The sequence below is a fragment of the Trachymyrmex cornetzi genome, unplaced genomic scaffold (genome assembly GCF_001594075.2).
Source record: "Trachymyrmex cornetzi isolate Tcor2-1 unplaced genomic scaffold, Tcor1.1 scaffold223, whole genome shotgun sequence".
Lineage (NCBI taxonomy): Eukaryota > Metazoa > Arthropoda > Insecta > Hymenoptera > Formicidae > Trachymyrmex > Trachymyrmex cornetzi.
This window is the reverse complement of record NW_017296881.1, coordinates 271400-287868: the sequence shown is the minus strand read 5'-3', so window position 1 is coordinate 287868 and position 16469 is coordinate 271400. Positions and strand designations below refer to the sequence as shown.

Sequence of the window (16469 nt, the reverse complement as noted above, 5' to 3'; positions counted from 1 at the left end):
ACACAATAGTATGGAAGTGCAACATTGTGTGCCTATATAATGAAAAGTATATCGAAACACCAACTGATTTGATTCGACTAATTATCCCCTTCTGTACTTGATCGTGTTTCGCTCGCCTTTCATGCGACTCGATGTTGCACTGGATCGACATTTTGTAATCGAGTCTAGCATTATTACGTGGCTCAGGCTTACGGGGTCGCGAATAAAAGGTCCGCAGCCGCGCGACGAAGTGTTTCGTTTGTATCGCGGAACCACTGTGGATACCTTTACGACAGTACGGTGTTAGGGACCCGCGAGAAATTGCCACGGTAATACATCGTATATGCGTGCATGAGTATTGCGTCAGGTCGTTGGCTTTCACTCTCTAACATGCCTCATAAACGTGCACGATACTAGAGTGAAAAGAGAGGTGTTCTCGGAATCGGCCTGAGAAACGGAAGGAACCACATTTGGTGTCAACTCGACGCGCGAATAAATAAAATTTCACTACTTTTAATGAACGCATTGTTTCAACAAGTTGTCAGTTCCCGAAACGATGAGGCTTGCTCGAATAATTCTTTTCTCGTTGTGTGTTTGGAGGAAATGAGATTTATGACGAGATTATTTAACTGAGAAATCGTGGAAAAAAAAAAATAAAAAGATACGATTAGCTGAGAGGATTTAAACAATATTAAACAAAGAGGATTTAAATTTTATCACGTATCACGTTTAGCCACTCCGGCTCTCCGTTATTGTTACGAGTTACACTGTCCATGTAATCGTACGCGTGCGGTTCCTCCATCCAATATCACATACTTTAATCTCTTTAACCTTCGTTCTCCGATTGCATCGTCGACGGATAATATTATTATTTGCGCCGATTTAGCCGAGACGAGCGGATAGCGCAAGAACGCTTTGAGACACGCATTGGACGAAAAAGCGAGCGTTATATATAGATATATATATATATACAATTACATACGGGACTATCAAAGCATGAAAGCACTATCGAGAACAAGGTAATTCAGAAAATCCCACGTTACTACAAAATAAGAATTACAGGAAGACCGCAAGATCCGTTTGTAATAATAAACTTTGAATGTTTCTCAGAAAGTCCGCGTTTCCTGCAACGCGCGATTAAGGTAAAAATCTACGGCCTTTATCGCGATACTTTTCATCGCAATCATGTTCGTGCGCCTTTCTCGCGTCGCGCTGATTATATTAAATATATACCGCACACGCATTCCCCCGCGTGCAACGCATGCATCGAAGCGCTCGTGTGTGCCATTCACTCGGCGATATATTTGATCCCAGCTTCGGCGCCACATGAGATATTATACTTTATATATAATGCATGTACTTATATTGTAATACCCTCTGTGTACGCACGGGCCGACGTTATGATGTAATCGGCGCGAAATTCTCGGCGGTTTAGCTCGCGAGGGACGCTCGAGGCAATACCAAATGATAAATATCGACGAGGGACGATTCGAGGATCCTAGAAAGATCTCTTAAGAATCGCGATTCAGATTGCATCAGTAGTTATTAGCGCGGCTACCTCGAAGAAACTGATCGATCTGACCTACTGCGAGGGACGTAGGAGCAGCGGAGGCCTTCAAGGGCGCGACGTAATAGAACGCTTGGGGTTCTCTCTGCGATTCCAGCAGCTGGAGCCTGTGAGGTTGTTGCTGCTGTTGCTGCTGCTGCTGCTGTTGACGACGTTGTTGCTGCGCGTAGAGCTGCTGGGATTGCTGCAACAGCTGGGCCTGCTGCTTCCTGTAGAGCACCTCCTGGGGCTGGGCTATGGTCGGGGTGGGCGCCGACTGGGCCTGCTTATAGACCGGACGCTGGGCCTGCTGGTACTGCTGCAGCTGCTGCAGACCGAGGAGGGACTGGGACTGGGCTACGAACGGTTGGAGTTTGTGACTGAGGCTAAAGTCACCCACGGTTTGGGGTAGTGTCTGATAAAGCTGGGTATTGTACTGACCGGTCGCGGGATCATACACGAGCTCCGATTGGTAGATGGGCTCAGCGGCTGCGGAGGCGGCGGTGACCGACGTCTGACCGGTCAACTTAACTCTCGAAGTGGGTTGGGGCGATGCTTGGGCGGTCTGGGGCCTCGCAACAGGGGCTGCGGGAACGTGCGAGCCGACAGTGTTCACGTAACGCTCGAGCTCGGCGGCAAAGTCGAGATGGTGCGCATTAGCGGCGGTCGTAGTGCGCGATGGTGATATCGTGGGATGGGTCTGGGCGTAGAGCAGACTGTCGGGACGTTCCGTGCTACTAGGGGAGACGTATTGCGCGGCTACTTGGGCGACATGGGGTCGTGGGGTTATCGCAACCGACTGGGCCCTGACTGAGGGATGACGGGTCACCGGCCGGCGAGTGGTGGTCTCGAGCGATTGATAGACGCTCGAAGTAACTGTAGGCTGGCTACGGAGGACGGGCGTTGCAGTAGTCTGATATTGGGCCGGGGTGGAAGCTAGCCTAAAAAGAGATGGACTGGAGGACGGCGAAGATTCATAAATGGCGGTGGAGGGCGTGACTTGCACTAAGGTCGAGGGTCTTCTAAAGGCTGATGGTCGCAGCTGCGGCTTCAGATCATCCTCGCTCAATTCTTGGCTAGCATCGTCGTCGAGCTGGTACTCGGTCTGGAAAATCGTAGTGGGTGCACGAGTAGTAGTCGGTTGATGATACGTGGGTCTCACTGAGACAGGTCGAGGTATTGGCCTGACCACGGGATAATTCGCCGGTCCAGAGAGCTCCTCCTCCTCCTTTTCTTCCTCTTCTTCCTCATCCTTCGGTGCGTTCGGATCACAGGGATTGCCCGAGACATAGGTGAACTCTCTTTTATTGCCGTCTGGATCAATGTAGCCGTATTTGCCGCGCACGACACAGTCGGTGCCGCGAGTCTCCTCCTTGAAGGAACCGTCGGCCGCCTCGTAACCGAAGGTGAAGGATCCGTCGTCATTAACCTTATTATAATTCCTGATTGTCTGTACTGGTGGCGGTTTCGATCCGTGCAGCGCATCCTTAGATCGTGGCGAAGGAAGCGCGCGAGTGCGCGGCTGATAAACCGCCACAGTGTCGAATTCGTCCTCGGCGGCCTGATTGTCCTCTTCCCCGTAGTACACTTGAGGCTCTGTCACGCGAGGCCGGATCTGCATTCGCCGTGCTTCCGTTAGGACGAGCAGACACGCCGGGATTACCTGGCAACGAAAAAGAATTTACTATGGTAGGCAACACACGCTATTGCGATTGGTGCGCGGGGATACGATCATTAACGTGTTGATACGACGTTACGCGTGTTGCGCACAGAAGAAAGTGGCCGGTGCTCTTGTCGGATCGAAATTTTTAGAAAAGTTTCGCGAAGTGAAAACGGGAAGTGAGATAGTCATTTTCAGCGGAAATCGCGACCTGTAAATTTTTTAATTCTATTAAAATCTGAATAAATTAGATACGTAAGTAAAATATTTATTTTCTAAAATTTTTCAAGAAAACAATATTTATAATATGTGCACCGTTAGTGTTTCTTTTTACCAGTTTGAAATGTTTTTATAGTAAACATATAAAGTGAGGTGATACAATTTCGAATATTGTACAATTCTGAATCAAATAAGATTCACGATTCTGACTTTTGAGATTCAAGTTTAGTTTTTTCTGTATCCCTTAATATACTTCACAGAATATTATAAGGTTACCAAACGTGAACCTTAAAAATTGGATTCAAATTTTATTTCGTTCGGAATGGTATCGTGTTCAGAATTATATCATTTTACACTACATTCAATTAATATAATACATTTAACCTGACTTTTTACAGAGAAATAATCTTACGAAGTAATGGAGAAGAATTTGAGAATTCTGACCTCGGCATTTATGTGCGTCGAGAAACAACTGAAACTTAATAACACGTATCAGCGGCGTTAAGTAGAAATATACGATGCGTGTCAGACGCTGGCGATTTTTTATTTGCGGCGAATGGGGGAGATACGTGGTTTTATTGTGTCACGCGAGAAGCGTAATCGAAATTGTTGGAGCCACTCGAGACGGAATGGATATGGGGTCTTAGCCGGCTAGTCTAGTTTCCATGTACGAAGCCGGATCCGCGTTACGGAGGTTACGCTTATAGTCAATAGGAAACAGAAGATGGAGCGAGGAGAGAGCGGGTTTCGCGGATCAGTGAGTTCGTGTGTGCGCGAGCGGTATGCGCGCAAAATTCCTTATCGCTCGCCTCGAACGCGACCGAATGCTCGGCTTCGCGGCTGTTAAACGAGAGCACGAGTGGTATACTGTCCGCGGTCGACGTCGTAAAAGGTTAGAGCTTGTTAGATTACATCTAGATTTGCTCTGATTCCACGGCTGTGTCTGTTGCGGTAAATTCCATTTATTACGTGAATTTTGTTGTCGCGAATGCTTCAAATTCCTTTATAAATTAACTAGTCGGTTATCAGATCTTATGAATTAAATCTGATCGTTATCCACATTTATAATGTACTCAATTGCTATTGCATTAATATTCAATGCTGTACAAGCAAAGATTACAAAGATATATGCACTTAATAAAGTTGGGAGTTGACGAAAAAGAGAGATGTTAATACTTTGTAAATTAGTTAAAAAAAATATACGTATTGTACACAAGATTTTTTTCCTATTGTTCTATTTCCAAGTAGCAAACTGAAATTATTTGACATCATTTTAAGAATATTAGAAAAATGGCGAATGCTATCAGCTTGCTATCTGGATTATGAGTCATTATTTAAACAGCCTTTCGATATTTCCCAGTTCGGAATTCATCACTGTATCGTGTCCTGGTTACGGGATACGAAACGCTCACGCGTTTTTCTCGCGAGGCTGACCGTGCGTCCTCTGACAAAACGTGGTCTCGACTTCCGGTAAGGCGGCTCTTGGTGGGAACCGCCCCGGCGCACACGTGTTACGTAATTTCTACTACTCGGCTGACCCGAATACGGGGCGAGGCAGGAGCGCGGTCGTGCCTACCGTGAGAGAGAAAGAGATTCAGATTCAGAGCGTCGTAACGTAACTCGGCGCGCATGTTTCGCCGTCGTAGTCGGCCGCGCCGCCATGCCAGCCGCTTCTGGATCTCCTTGAACCAAGTCGAGAGCAAAACGCGCGCGCACACAAAAGACAGGCGGCGGTAACCACACCTAGTGACGACCCACAGGAAACGCCGTGTACCTCTTGCTGACTACAATAATATAAAAGATAGACACGCGAAGAAAAAAAAAAGTCTATTATTCTTCGATTGCCGTGGACGTTGAGTCAATCGAAAGTGCTAGGAACGCAGGTTTAACGTTTTTATATAATGATGCGTGGAGAATTAATGAGCCTTTTACTTTCTCAGGCATTCTAGATTCGTATCTTCAATCGCTTCAATTAATGCTGTTAATAATGCGTACATAATCAGGATCTTGCCTTTTAATTTTTATCGTCGCCGTAAAACGATCTTTGTTTTTACTGTCAGCACCGTTTAGAGAATAACGAAGAGAATACATGTCCGGACGCGGATATACGAAGTAGATTCCGCATGATAATGTTCGCTCCTTGAAATGACTCCGCGCCAGCCGAGCGCCGATAAGATCGATTCACTCGACTTCGCGATGACCTGATTGGGAATATTCGACGATTGGCACACGATCCGTCCTTGGGACGGGAAGGCACGTCCTGGGACTTTCGAGCCGATACGGTATGGCTGCAGCGTGCTCTCTTGGGCGTGCGCCGATTAATTTCCAAGTCGACCCCGTGACAAAATGTTGACGCCTTTCTTCAATGCCGACGACGACGACGACGACGACGACGACGACGACGTAGCGCGTTGACGAAACAACCGCCGGACTCAATTCGGAGTACACATGACAAATGGGACGGTGTCGCAAGCGTGGTCGAGAAGTATGCGAAAGTGGTCTCTCATAAGCGATTGCTCAGCCGGAGCTCGTAGTCGCGAAATTCAATTGCAAACGTAAAGTTCGCGGGAACTGTAATGAGATGATTAGCTATTCAGAGGTACAGTTTTATATCCCACTTTCGTGTTTTCGTCACATTCTACGAACCAATCGTTTAAATCGGTGGAACGAGGAGAGAGCAAAGAGAATAAATCGGTACGCGCAGAATTTTCACGAGTAGCGCGAAATCCGTAACTGTCCGTCGCCATCATTGACGAAACCAGACGCTGTCGCTCTCCGTAAGCTTTTCGATTCTTCCGGGTTCTGAATTTTTAGACGCTCGCCCGATCATTAGAATCGAGGTAAACTGTTCGATTATCTAACCGACGATCGGAGGTAAACGAAATTGGCTGCGTACCCGCTTCTAAGCGCTCCCTGAAAATAGGAAAGGTCTTCGATCGGTGGTACAAACCGATTCGCGATTATCGGACCCGTGCGGAGCCCGCGCGGCAGAGTTTCGACGAAATCGACGAGAAGACTTGCAACGTCGTCATTATCGTCGGCCACGGTATACGCGCTCGCAACTGTCCGGACCATTGAAAGCGTGTACAGGCTAATGACTCCTCCATCTGGTTCGGGTTAGTGGAAAATCGTGACGCCGAGGTAGGGCTCTGTAATCAACGTTGTGGCATGCCAGTCACATACAGTGAGAGGCACGGACACATTCGGTCCGTGGCCCGATCCAGTTGGGCGCAATCGACCAAGGCGCACCACGCCTCGACTATAAGTGAGCCTGTGAGCCGTGCGCGAAACTGTCCGGAGAAAGGAAGAATCGTTTCAATCGTTGCGCCGCGCAAATCCGCGTTCGCCGCGCGCTCAATAAGCATACGTCCTTCTTCTCGCGCGTACACTTGTATCTTTAATTTCGATTATTTTTCCGCGGATAACGTTTTTGCGGACGACGCTGTAAATTATCTCCTTTTTGTCTAGAAATATGAAACACTCAATTAAAATCAAATCAATCAAAATAACAAGAAAAAGAAGTAAGATGACTGTATGCAATATGGCCTATTTGCTGATTGTAGATAATTACGTGGATAGTTAACCTTTAAACACCCTTTTATGACATATCTAACTCTTTTCTAATGCTTTTCCCTCGCTTTTCTATTGCTTGTAACTTTTTTGTACGTATATAGCTTGGTTATGCTTCTTAGTATTTGACATTTTAATTAAAAAAAATCTTTTTTATGTACATTTTTATGAAAGTTATAAGCAATCGAATTGGGTTGAGTATAACAGTATATGTTATTTCTGTGACGCGCGAAGCGTTTAGATAAGAGTTAAATCTTTACTGCGCCCAAATAAATATTAAAAATATTTTTCATATTTTCAATTGAAGGAATGGGTGGAATAAAGGTCTAATTACAAAATATTAATTTAAAAATTAAAATAACTTGCTACTTTTTTATTATACAGAAATGGGTATAATATTAAATGAATTTATGTAATGTCTTTAAAAAGTTATATGTTACAATACTTTTTTATTACGATCAATATTATATAAAAAAGCTAATCTCCGGAAATAGTTTAAGTAGAATTGTGTCTTTATTCCGTCCATTTCCTCAATTGATGTTCAGAATTTTCTATTTTGAATTATGCACAAATAGGTACAATATCAAATGAATTTATGTAAGGTCTTTAAGAAGTTATATGTTACAATACTTCTCTATTATGATCAATATAAAAAAGCCAATCTCCGGAAAAAGAGTTAAGTAGAATTGTGTCTTTATTCCGTCCATTTCCTCAATTAATGTTCAGAATGTTTCCTATTTTGAATCTGAGTTTTCAATATTGAGGTCGACAAAAGTGGCAATGCTTAGCTAGGAAATATTGGGTACAGTCACTTGATTAATTGTAAGTGTGGTTGTTTATAAAAATTTAAAAATATTAATTAAATAAAAATTAGATAATAATAAATCCAATAAGAGAAATAATTCATTTTCTTTCAAATCCGGCAAACCGAATCAGCGCGCAGTTTATTGTTTATGTGAACCGAAAGAATGTATTTGCAAATTTTCATGTGAATATTATTAAGCACTAAGATCCATTTTGATCGAAAAAATAGGAATCTTTCTCTTATTTAATTTAAAAATACTGTGCGCACAGCTAAGATAAACTTGAATAAGATGTTGTACTAGTACCTATATTTTTTCCGCCATACAGAAAAGATATATCAATATAATATTATTAAAGATAACAAAAATTAAAGTTTAATGTTTTTTTGCACTTTAAAGATGGTCATATTACCCAAGTTTAGCCTGAAGAAATTTTTCATATAACATCTGATTAATCCCACGATTTTTATGAAAGAAATAATCTTCAATATATTATGTAACAGCAAAATAATTACTTGCCGCCAAGATTCACAATCGCTCAATTTTACGCCGAGTACAATTTGATGGCGGGAGACGATTAATAAGCAATATCCACTTTACTCGACGAGCCGTGGGTTTTTAGAAGATGAAAGAACCTCGTACCACCGCGTGGGATCAATCATGTAAGCGGGAGAGCCAATTACCGATCTACGATTAGTGGTGATCTCGTAACGCGCGCTGTTTGTACGCCGATATGTTTTACGTAAAAAATCTGAGGAAGTCTTGAAAGCGAGAGTGCTTACGGGAAATGTTGCTATATATAATACTTGTAATAGTGGTCCCGGTTGTTGTGCAGCTAGATGGATAAACGTAACGGTAAGAACGCGCACGCGGCGTCAAGGAGCAGGATAACAAGTAGTTCCTTTCACGGTGAAGGTGACGCGTTTAGTTTCGAAAGAAAAAGAAAAATAAGACTTGCGCGCGACGACCGGTTGCGATTCTCAACAGCCGCGTTCTCGATTTTATTACACATATACATACACACATAGACGCGTACACACCCTCCTGCACACATATCCTTATACGTAATATATGTAGATCGGTTCGCTGACAACCGATCTGGTGAACGTTTCTCTCATGTTTCACGCTAGGAAGTAGTTAGAATAGATCGCCCGCAACTTTCCACGTCCAGATTTCCGGAAGCGGTGCAATGGAAGCTGCGTCGCGATCGTGAATTCGTTTCTGATGAACTCAGCGTTTATTATCGGTAATTAGTAAACGACTGACGAGCGTATCGGATCCGCTTTATCTCAAGCCTGACATGATTAATTGCACCAGGAAGGCTACTCTTGGAACGCTATTTACACAGATATCAATTCTGTTCCCGAATGAAGATGGTGACGTAACGAATATATTATACAAACTGCCATGAGAACGTCTGTGAATCCTTGTTTTATTTATCAGCGTGCGTGATAAATAGTACGCGGAAAATAACAGCGTTTCGAGAGTAAAATGTTGTTTCCGGCATACACTTGTAACTTATAGAAAATGGAAACGCAAATGCTTATTCAGATGTAAGTTAATTCGAAGGGGAAACGCGATACCCGTGATATTCTAACTGTAATGTGACGATTAAAGCACGCATTGATGTAATTTTAGTCTGAGGTTGCTTATACAACTGATGCTCAAGGAAGAATATTATGATCAAGATAAGAAATGAATCCGCCAGCAGCGTATAATCACAAAGTGTATGGAAATCCCACTTAACCTTGCAGATTGAATTTCTTCTCACATAGGAAATCATCGAAGCGTTGCCGGTTAGACTCATCATAGGAATAATCGACAAGTAACAAGCATGAATAAAAATAACCGTATAAAATCCGCTGTGTCACGAAAATCGGATAGTGCTGAATAGTAACACTGGCAAGGATAGGCGAGATGACGAAAGCAACCCAAATAATTCATCGCCTCTGTAATTATATTGTGACATAATCCCAATCAACGCAATCCAGAATTGAGATCACGGAAAGAGATGGGTGGTGGAGGGTAACACCTCAAGGTCTTGAGTTCGTTAGGAGATTCGTATGATGTCGGGCGTATGTACATCGCCGAGAGTTACGAGAAACTGCATCGCGCGTCAAAAAAAATGAAAGAAGTGTTTGCGACGGTAGAAAGTTACAAGATTGCTCAGACATCTCTCAAAGAATGGCGAGAGATATGTTAATCCGCCACTGTTGAAACGCTGACATTTAAATAAGACTTATTTTTCCACTACTTTCGACACCTGTCTTCAGATCTCTTCTCGCGCAGCAGCGACGCGTGTGTAGATGCCAATGATAACAGGCGTGCAACAATGAGCGTTACGGGCAACCGTGTAGCGCCCACGTTTATCAACGAGCGAAAGTCACATGTAAGACGTCCCGATTACGTCGAACGCGGCCCCGACGAGGACGCCATAAGGATGTAGATCAGGCACATAAAGAATCAACCTGACAGCTTTCATTATCTAGCTCCGTTATTTTCCCGCGCCGTCTTTCTAAGTCGACGCGGGAAGATGACTTTCTCGATTAGAGGACATTTTCGCGGCGCGCGATCGACGCGAGAGAAGACGCCTCGGAACGTCTCGTCTTTCGTTCTCTCGGCGTTTCGATACCCACCGGAAGTCAAAACGAACGCGAGAGAATGAGCGGGTTTATAGCTGATTTGCGCCCGCGACTATAAACGAACGCGCCCGCGACCGTTCTCACGTAAGGTCGAAACAAATATTTGAAAGTGCGACGTGGCGTACATGGCGCGAGCTTGGCGTTAACAAAGGCGGTGCTCGGAAAGAGAGACTCGAGTATACTTGCGGGTGGTTTCGCGCGCGGCGAGAGCGAACGTGATTCATTTTGTATGGGCATCGGGCGCATACATTGGTATGGCGCGCGGAGTGCCCTTGTCTTCTGAAAACTACGCTGACCACACCGGCGATCTATTTGCGTAGCATTCGCTCTCACTTTCTTCCGTCCGGCCGACGAAACCTCGCGGCCAAGCCGCGTTTTGTATTTATACGGCTAGCCAGCCTTGCGCACTCGCTAGTCTCTAACTTTCGTTTTTCTTTATCATTAGAATGTCATTCGGCTACATGCTTTTTCAGATTGCGGGAAAGTTGAAAGCAGATTAATAAGCGCGCAATTTGGCGCATCAATATCCCACCGCATCTTCATTTCATGGCACAAACTCTGTAATCAATTTGTAATTGATTTTCGTGAATAAACATGTTGAAACGATGATTCTGGAATTAAAGAAGGGTTTTTAAGGGACTTTTGCGAACTGGAATCTTAATTACTGATGAATAAATTAATTCTTATTCTTTAATTAATTCCTGCTGAATTTTATTAAAATATTCTATTTCTTTTTTCATCTTCGTGACAATATAAATATTTTAATAGAATTTAACTGAAATTAATTAAAATAATTAAAGGAATTAATTAAAGTCACGAGCATATTTAGTGTCGCTTATTTTTTGTTACAGCAACGACATGGCTCAAACATTATCATTTTGGACCTGCTTATAGTAAAAAAAGAAACATAAAAAAAGAAGGAAGATACATTAAAATTAAAAGAATATTTTCATTCCTCTATCTAATCAGTTATTACATCAAAATTATATTTTAAAATTAATATCATAAAATTTTAATGATTCAAGACGTTCAAACTCACTTTCTAAAAAAAAAAACTTAGTTTTTCGAGTTGTATCGTTGTCGTAATAAATGAGCGATGCCGAATATGGAAAGTTGCGAGAAAAATGACACCCACTCGAATTTCCTCTCGAATGCGGAAGATTAACGTCGAATTAATCTCATTACCGTAATTGAGGGTTTCATCTCTAGGTATATCGCAAGACGCCATCGCGAATCCAGCTTCGTCGCTACGCGGGATGTGTGCGCAACGATCTACCCGATATTTCTAAACCACCCCGCCTACCTTATGCGGCAAACTTAATGCATTTGCCCGCCTGTGCATCCACAATACCGGGCGTAATTATAACACTGAACGGCGCAGTTTCGAAAGGAGCGAGTTCCAAGTCACTCGAAAGATCGGCATGCCCTTAATTTATGGATTTGCCAGCCTCTCATGTGTTGCGATATATTTCTTGCTCTCACATTTTCTTCTGAACCGGCTGCTTAATGAGACTACGAGACTGCCGCCGCGCCGTGGCCAAGCGATAAAAACGGGAAAGCCCGCTTCGGAATGCTAATTAGCTGAGCAGTTACGGCGTTGAAATCTCACATTTTAGAAAATTTCTTTTTTTAAAGCCCATTAAATCGCACTAAAGCATCAAAGTAAAGCCTGCGAATAATTGAAAGTTATAAGAGACCAGGGAATATAACAGATTTCAATTGATCAGAAACCGTGTATAGACCAGAATACAGATAGATTGAAATCTGTTATTCCCTGTTTGTATTGCTTGTACTTTTCAATTATGTCTCAGGCTTTATTCCGTGTCTGTAACAACAAAAAATGAATTTACCGAGATTGCATCCGATTTTCCATCGAAAGTGCGCGTTCATAAATTGACGGGTGTTCGATGAGCCGATATAATTGAGCATGCGGTAATCGATTTCCTGTTGCGCAATGGCGGTAAAAAGGAGACCGTAAACCGTAAAGTGATGTGCTGTCTGCAACAATGGCTTGGGTGCCGACCGCGCGTCAATACTTTGAGACGCGCAATGAAGGAAGGACCCGCGGCGAATGAGAGAACGAAGTCTCTCCGCATCCCGAGGATCGTTTATCGCCGAAGAATCGCTGCTGAAAGCGGGCGAGAGATTTGCTCCTATTATATATATTAGCCTCGCTTTCGCAATTCGGCGTTACCGAGGTTTCTCCTTCGTCGTCGTCGTATCTCTATGACGGCTCTGGCAAAACGGGTTTCTCGACGATCGCCGTCGAAAACGATCATGTCAGCCGCGATAAAAGTCATTTTTCTTCATTTGTTTTTCTTTATTGCAAGTGACACTTGTATTTTGTATATCGCAATCGTTCGTGCTTGAGCAATTTCAATCGAGCGAGGAAAAAGTGTCGCTATGATTTGGCGTTCGATCTTCGTGACAGACCAGCTGCGTCATTGGAAACCGACGTTTCCATCGCGGTTTCTCGCGATTGCCGGTATCGAAAACTAGGAGAAGTGTTCTTGATTCAGCTCACGAAAAGAAAAATGCTGTTGTGCGTACACGCGCTTTCTGCCTTTGGTATCGATACTGCCGCCGGGGGAATCTTGATTGATGTACGTCGGCGATGGGAATATCGTGCAACGTATCGCTGCGAAAAGTTTCGCGAAAACAGACGTCCCATATTTGTGTAATCGGTGAAAGTGCCAATAATCGGACTACCCCAGGCAGTTCTCCGGGTCGCCGATCGTGCCAATCGCGCTGATTTCTTGCTATCGGACTCGAGGCATTTCGTACGTACACGCATCCGGAATTATTTTGCTTCCACTTCAACAATCTGCGATGTGCGTGCGAGATCATCTGCGTTTCATGCGATTAAGGACCATAGCGCACAAAACACTTGAGCAATAAACCTAAGCAGTAAGTAAGTTGGCCAATCACAGTAGAGACCGTAAGGTTATAAACATAAGTAGTAGCAAATCCAACATCTTGATTTCCTTACTGTTTACGCTTTAGTGTTTAAATTTTTTTGTGTGCTAGAGCTTTAACTCTGTGCTCTTCTTCTTTATTATCTTCTTGTTTCTTGAGAAATTTTAATATCGTCCCTCAAGGCTCTCCATGGATCTTCTTCCATCTCTCATATGTATCAAATTATTGTATTAAATATTTTACTAAGATCAGAGTTTAAGAATAGCAGTATTGCTGATGTTCTACCTTTATGAAGGATTGTTTGACTGTACTCTTGTATTTCTAGACATGTTGATCTGTATTTTTCTTTTTTCTCTGTACCTTAATAAAGCTATTATTAAACTCTCGTAGAATGAACCCGTCTGAGAGATCGAGCTATGAAAAGTGAGAGATAATAAGGAAACGATCATGATATAGAAACGCTCGTGAATTATTAATAAGCGTTTAATTGTCGCCTTACACCAAGCCGCGGGAAAAGGAATCGGAGAAATCGACGTTAATATCCGCATACAGGATCCTTGTGCATTTCTTCGCACGATTCGCGAATTATACTTGTGCTGCAAGTGCACGAGTGAAATCGACGATTATTAAATGTTCCCACAACAGCTCGACAGACGCCGGGTTGTTTATGAGTGCAAGAACACACGTGGTAATTGATTATTATGCACTTTTGAATAAGTGCATGAATGTAACTATTTAGTTTCAAGACAAATTTAGTTTCAATAATGCTGACTCAAGTTATCGGTCGTGCGAAAACTTTACAGATAAAGGAAGAAACATCGTGTCTATCGATCTCAAGCGACACGGGTCAAGAAAGGTGAACCGTGGACCAGCAGCTACAACAATGCCGACAGCTATAACCAGAATATGATGAATAGAACTTTCACTATTAATCAATAATGCACGTAATGAGCATATTTGAAAAGTGCAAGTCGACGCAAAAAATATCAGGCTGTAACGAAACGGCCGCCAACGTAATCGCGTTTGTAAGGCAGGTTTTAAAAACTTCACCTAGATGCACCACGTCATCATTTTATCCTTGTTGCTCACATCGAATTTTAATAGTAATTATTTATAATAATTAAACAAAAATAAAATGACATTGCACTCAAAAAAGTGATCTTGCAATTAAAGCGAAAATTATCTAAGTACGAAAAATAGCTAAAATAGATAAATTTCTAGCAAATACTGCGATATTGGATATCTATTACATCTATTTATATAGATGACAGAGATAGAATTTAGATTTGTGCTATAAATTCTATGCGTATGATACATAATTTTCTATCAGATACAAAAAACAGCTATAATTCTAGTTGGAGCAACAAAATATTTTTTTGCGTGGTAGATACATTCAGGTAAAGTTTCTGAACGCAGCCCAACCCATGGATTTCGAGGCGCGAGTCTGCTTCCCATTCAACAAAAGATTACATTGCCCAACCACCCGGGTGTGGGTTCATTAAGGTAACGGATGTCAACAACTTCTTGCAGAATACAATTAATTCACGACTGTTCGCGGGAAAACTGTTGCAATTTTAGAGTTCAACAGCTTCTTCGGGTCTGACGGGCTTTTCGCACGGATGAATGATAAAAGGGGGATTTTTCTAGCGAAAATTCTCGTAGCCATGCATGGAACACCAAGTGGGCGAACACAATTCACTTTCCGTTGTTAATCATGTGCCGTCTATGAATTATAAATGTTTTCACACGCGCGCACGTAAATTGCAATAATGAACTGCATAGATCTTATCGAGATTCTGACTTTCCTGCGTTAATGACGGTTAATTTGATATGGGTCACATAATAATAAGCAGTTTTTAAGACATCACGATTAATATTTTAACGTGTAAGATATAAATGTTTTTTATATAATTTAAATATTTACGTTACAACGATAAAATAATAAATATATACAAAAAATATTTATACTGATTTTAAACAATCTTATTGCCAATGATACAAATATAATTATCAATAGTAATTACACGGAGAGAATTTTCTTTTAAAATTTACCCTGAAAATATGGTAATTGTGGTACAATACAATATTTTAAAGATTTTGCACTTCAGTAAAATTGATCAACTTATTTTATATTTTATTGTAGTTTTATTAATGAATGAGAGAGACTTATATTAAAATTCTTCGAAATACAATGTTGTCCCACGATTGTCATATTTTCAGAGTAAATTCTAAGAAAAAGTTCTCCGTGTAGTACTTATACGTCAATTTTTTGTGGTAAAAGAATTTAAATAATAAATCTACTCGATACATCTATATATTAATATGTAAAATAATATATAATGTAAAAAAGATCTGAGCAATTTCAAGAAAGTGTGTAAAAAATAAGTTATATTGTCATGTAGTTTGTTGCATGTGACATCCACAGAGAGAGAGAGAGAGAGAGAGAATACATTAAATAAAATTTAAAAAAAAACAGAAAAAAATTTTTTGTATATTTTTTTTAGACTTGTGTACTTATTATTAGGTGTTAAACTTAATTCCTGCCGTTTTTCGTCTCCAAAATTGATTTGTTTCGAAGGGAAATACCTTAATCAAAGTATTATTAATAAAGTATTATTAATTAGTAATAAAGTAGAAAATGGAGGAAATTACTTTGATTAAGGTATTCATTCATCTTCCCTTCGTTTCGAAAACTTTTTTGCAATATGTACCGTTGTAATATCGATGCATTAATATTCGCGAAATGTTGAAATATTGGAAACGTTATCATTTTCGTCAAACGTTATTAAGTTTTTTTTTTGTATCAATTTTTCACAAATATAGTGCATTACGCGCGTGTTGTATGAAATGCGGATACTAGAAAGAAATAAACATCAGAATTATAACACGTTAAAATTTCCGAAAGGTGTTTCCGAACATAAAGAGTCGATTAACCGCGAAAAGAGGACGCAGCCGATAGAAATCACGCGCTTAACAAAATTACCAAATAATTTGGCACATACCAGTAATATAATCCTCATGGTGCACGCGTTGCTGACGAGGAGGGGAGGTACTACTTGTTGGGGAACGATCCTCTGAGAGTTTCACTGAGAGAGTGCAGCCGTGTAGTACCGTGCTCGGTCCTTTATAACCTA

At 41.8% G+C, this 16469-nt stretch overlaps 1 protein-coding gene across 4 annotated transcripts; it reads right to left on the bottom strand.

Annotated features, from left to right (window-relative positions):
• Positions 1 to 690: 690 nt before the first annotated feature.
• On the bottom strand, positions 691 to 16418 carry LOC108760440 (putative mediator of RNA polymerase II transcription subunit 12). Of its 4 annotated transcripts, none has more exons than XM_018506416.1 (3): positions 16338 to 16418; positions 1833 to 3188; positions 691 to 1688 (listed from the first exon to the last, which is right to left on the bottom strand). In XM_018506416.1, the coding sequence occupies exons 1-3, from the start codon at positions 16353 to 16355 to the stop codon at positions 1515 to 1517; spliced, it is 1548 nt and encodes a 515-aa protein (XP_018361918.1). In that variant the 5' UTR covers positions 16356 to 16418; the 3' UTR covers positions 691 to 1514. The 4 variants fall into 4 exon arrangements, with proteins under 4 accessions (XP_018361918.1, XP_018361919.1, XP_018361917.1 ...); XM_018506417.1 differs by having other exon boundaries at positions 691 to 1691; positions 1842 to 3188; XM_018506415.1 differs by having other exon boundaries at positions 691 to 1882; positions 1967 to 3188.
• Between the last annotated feature and the right edge of the window lie 51 nt (positions 16419 to 16469).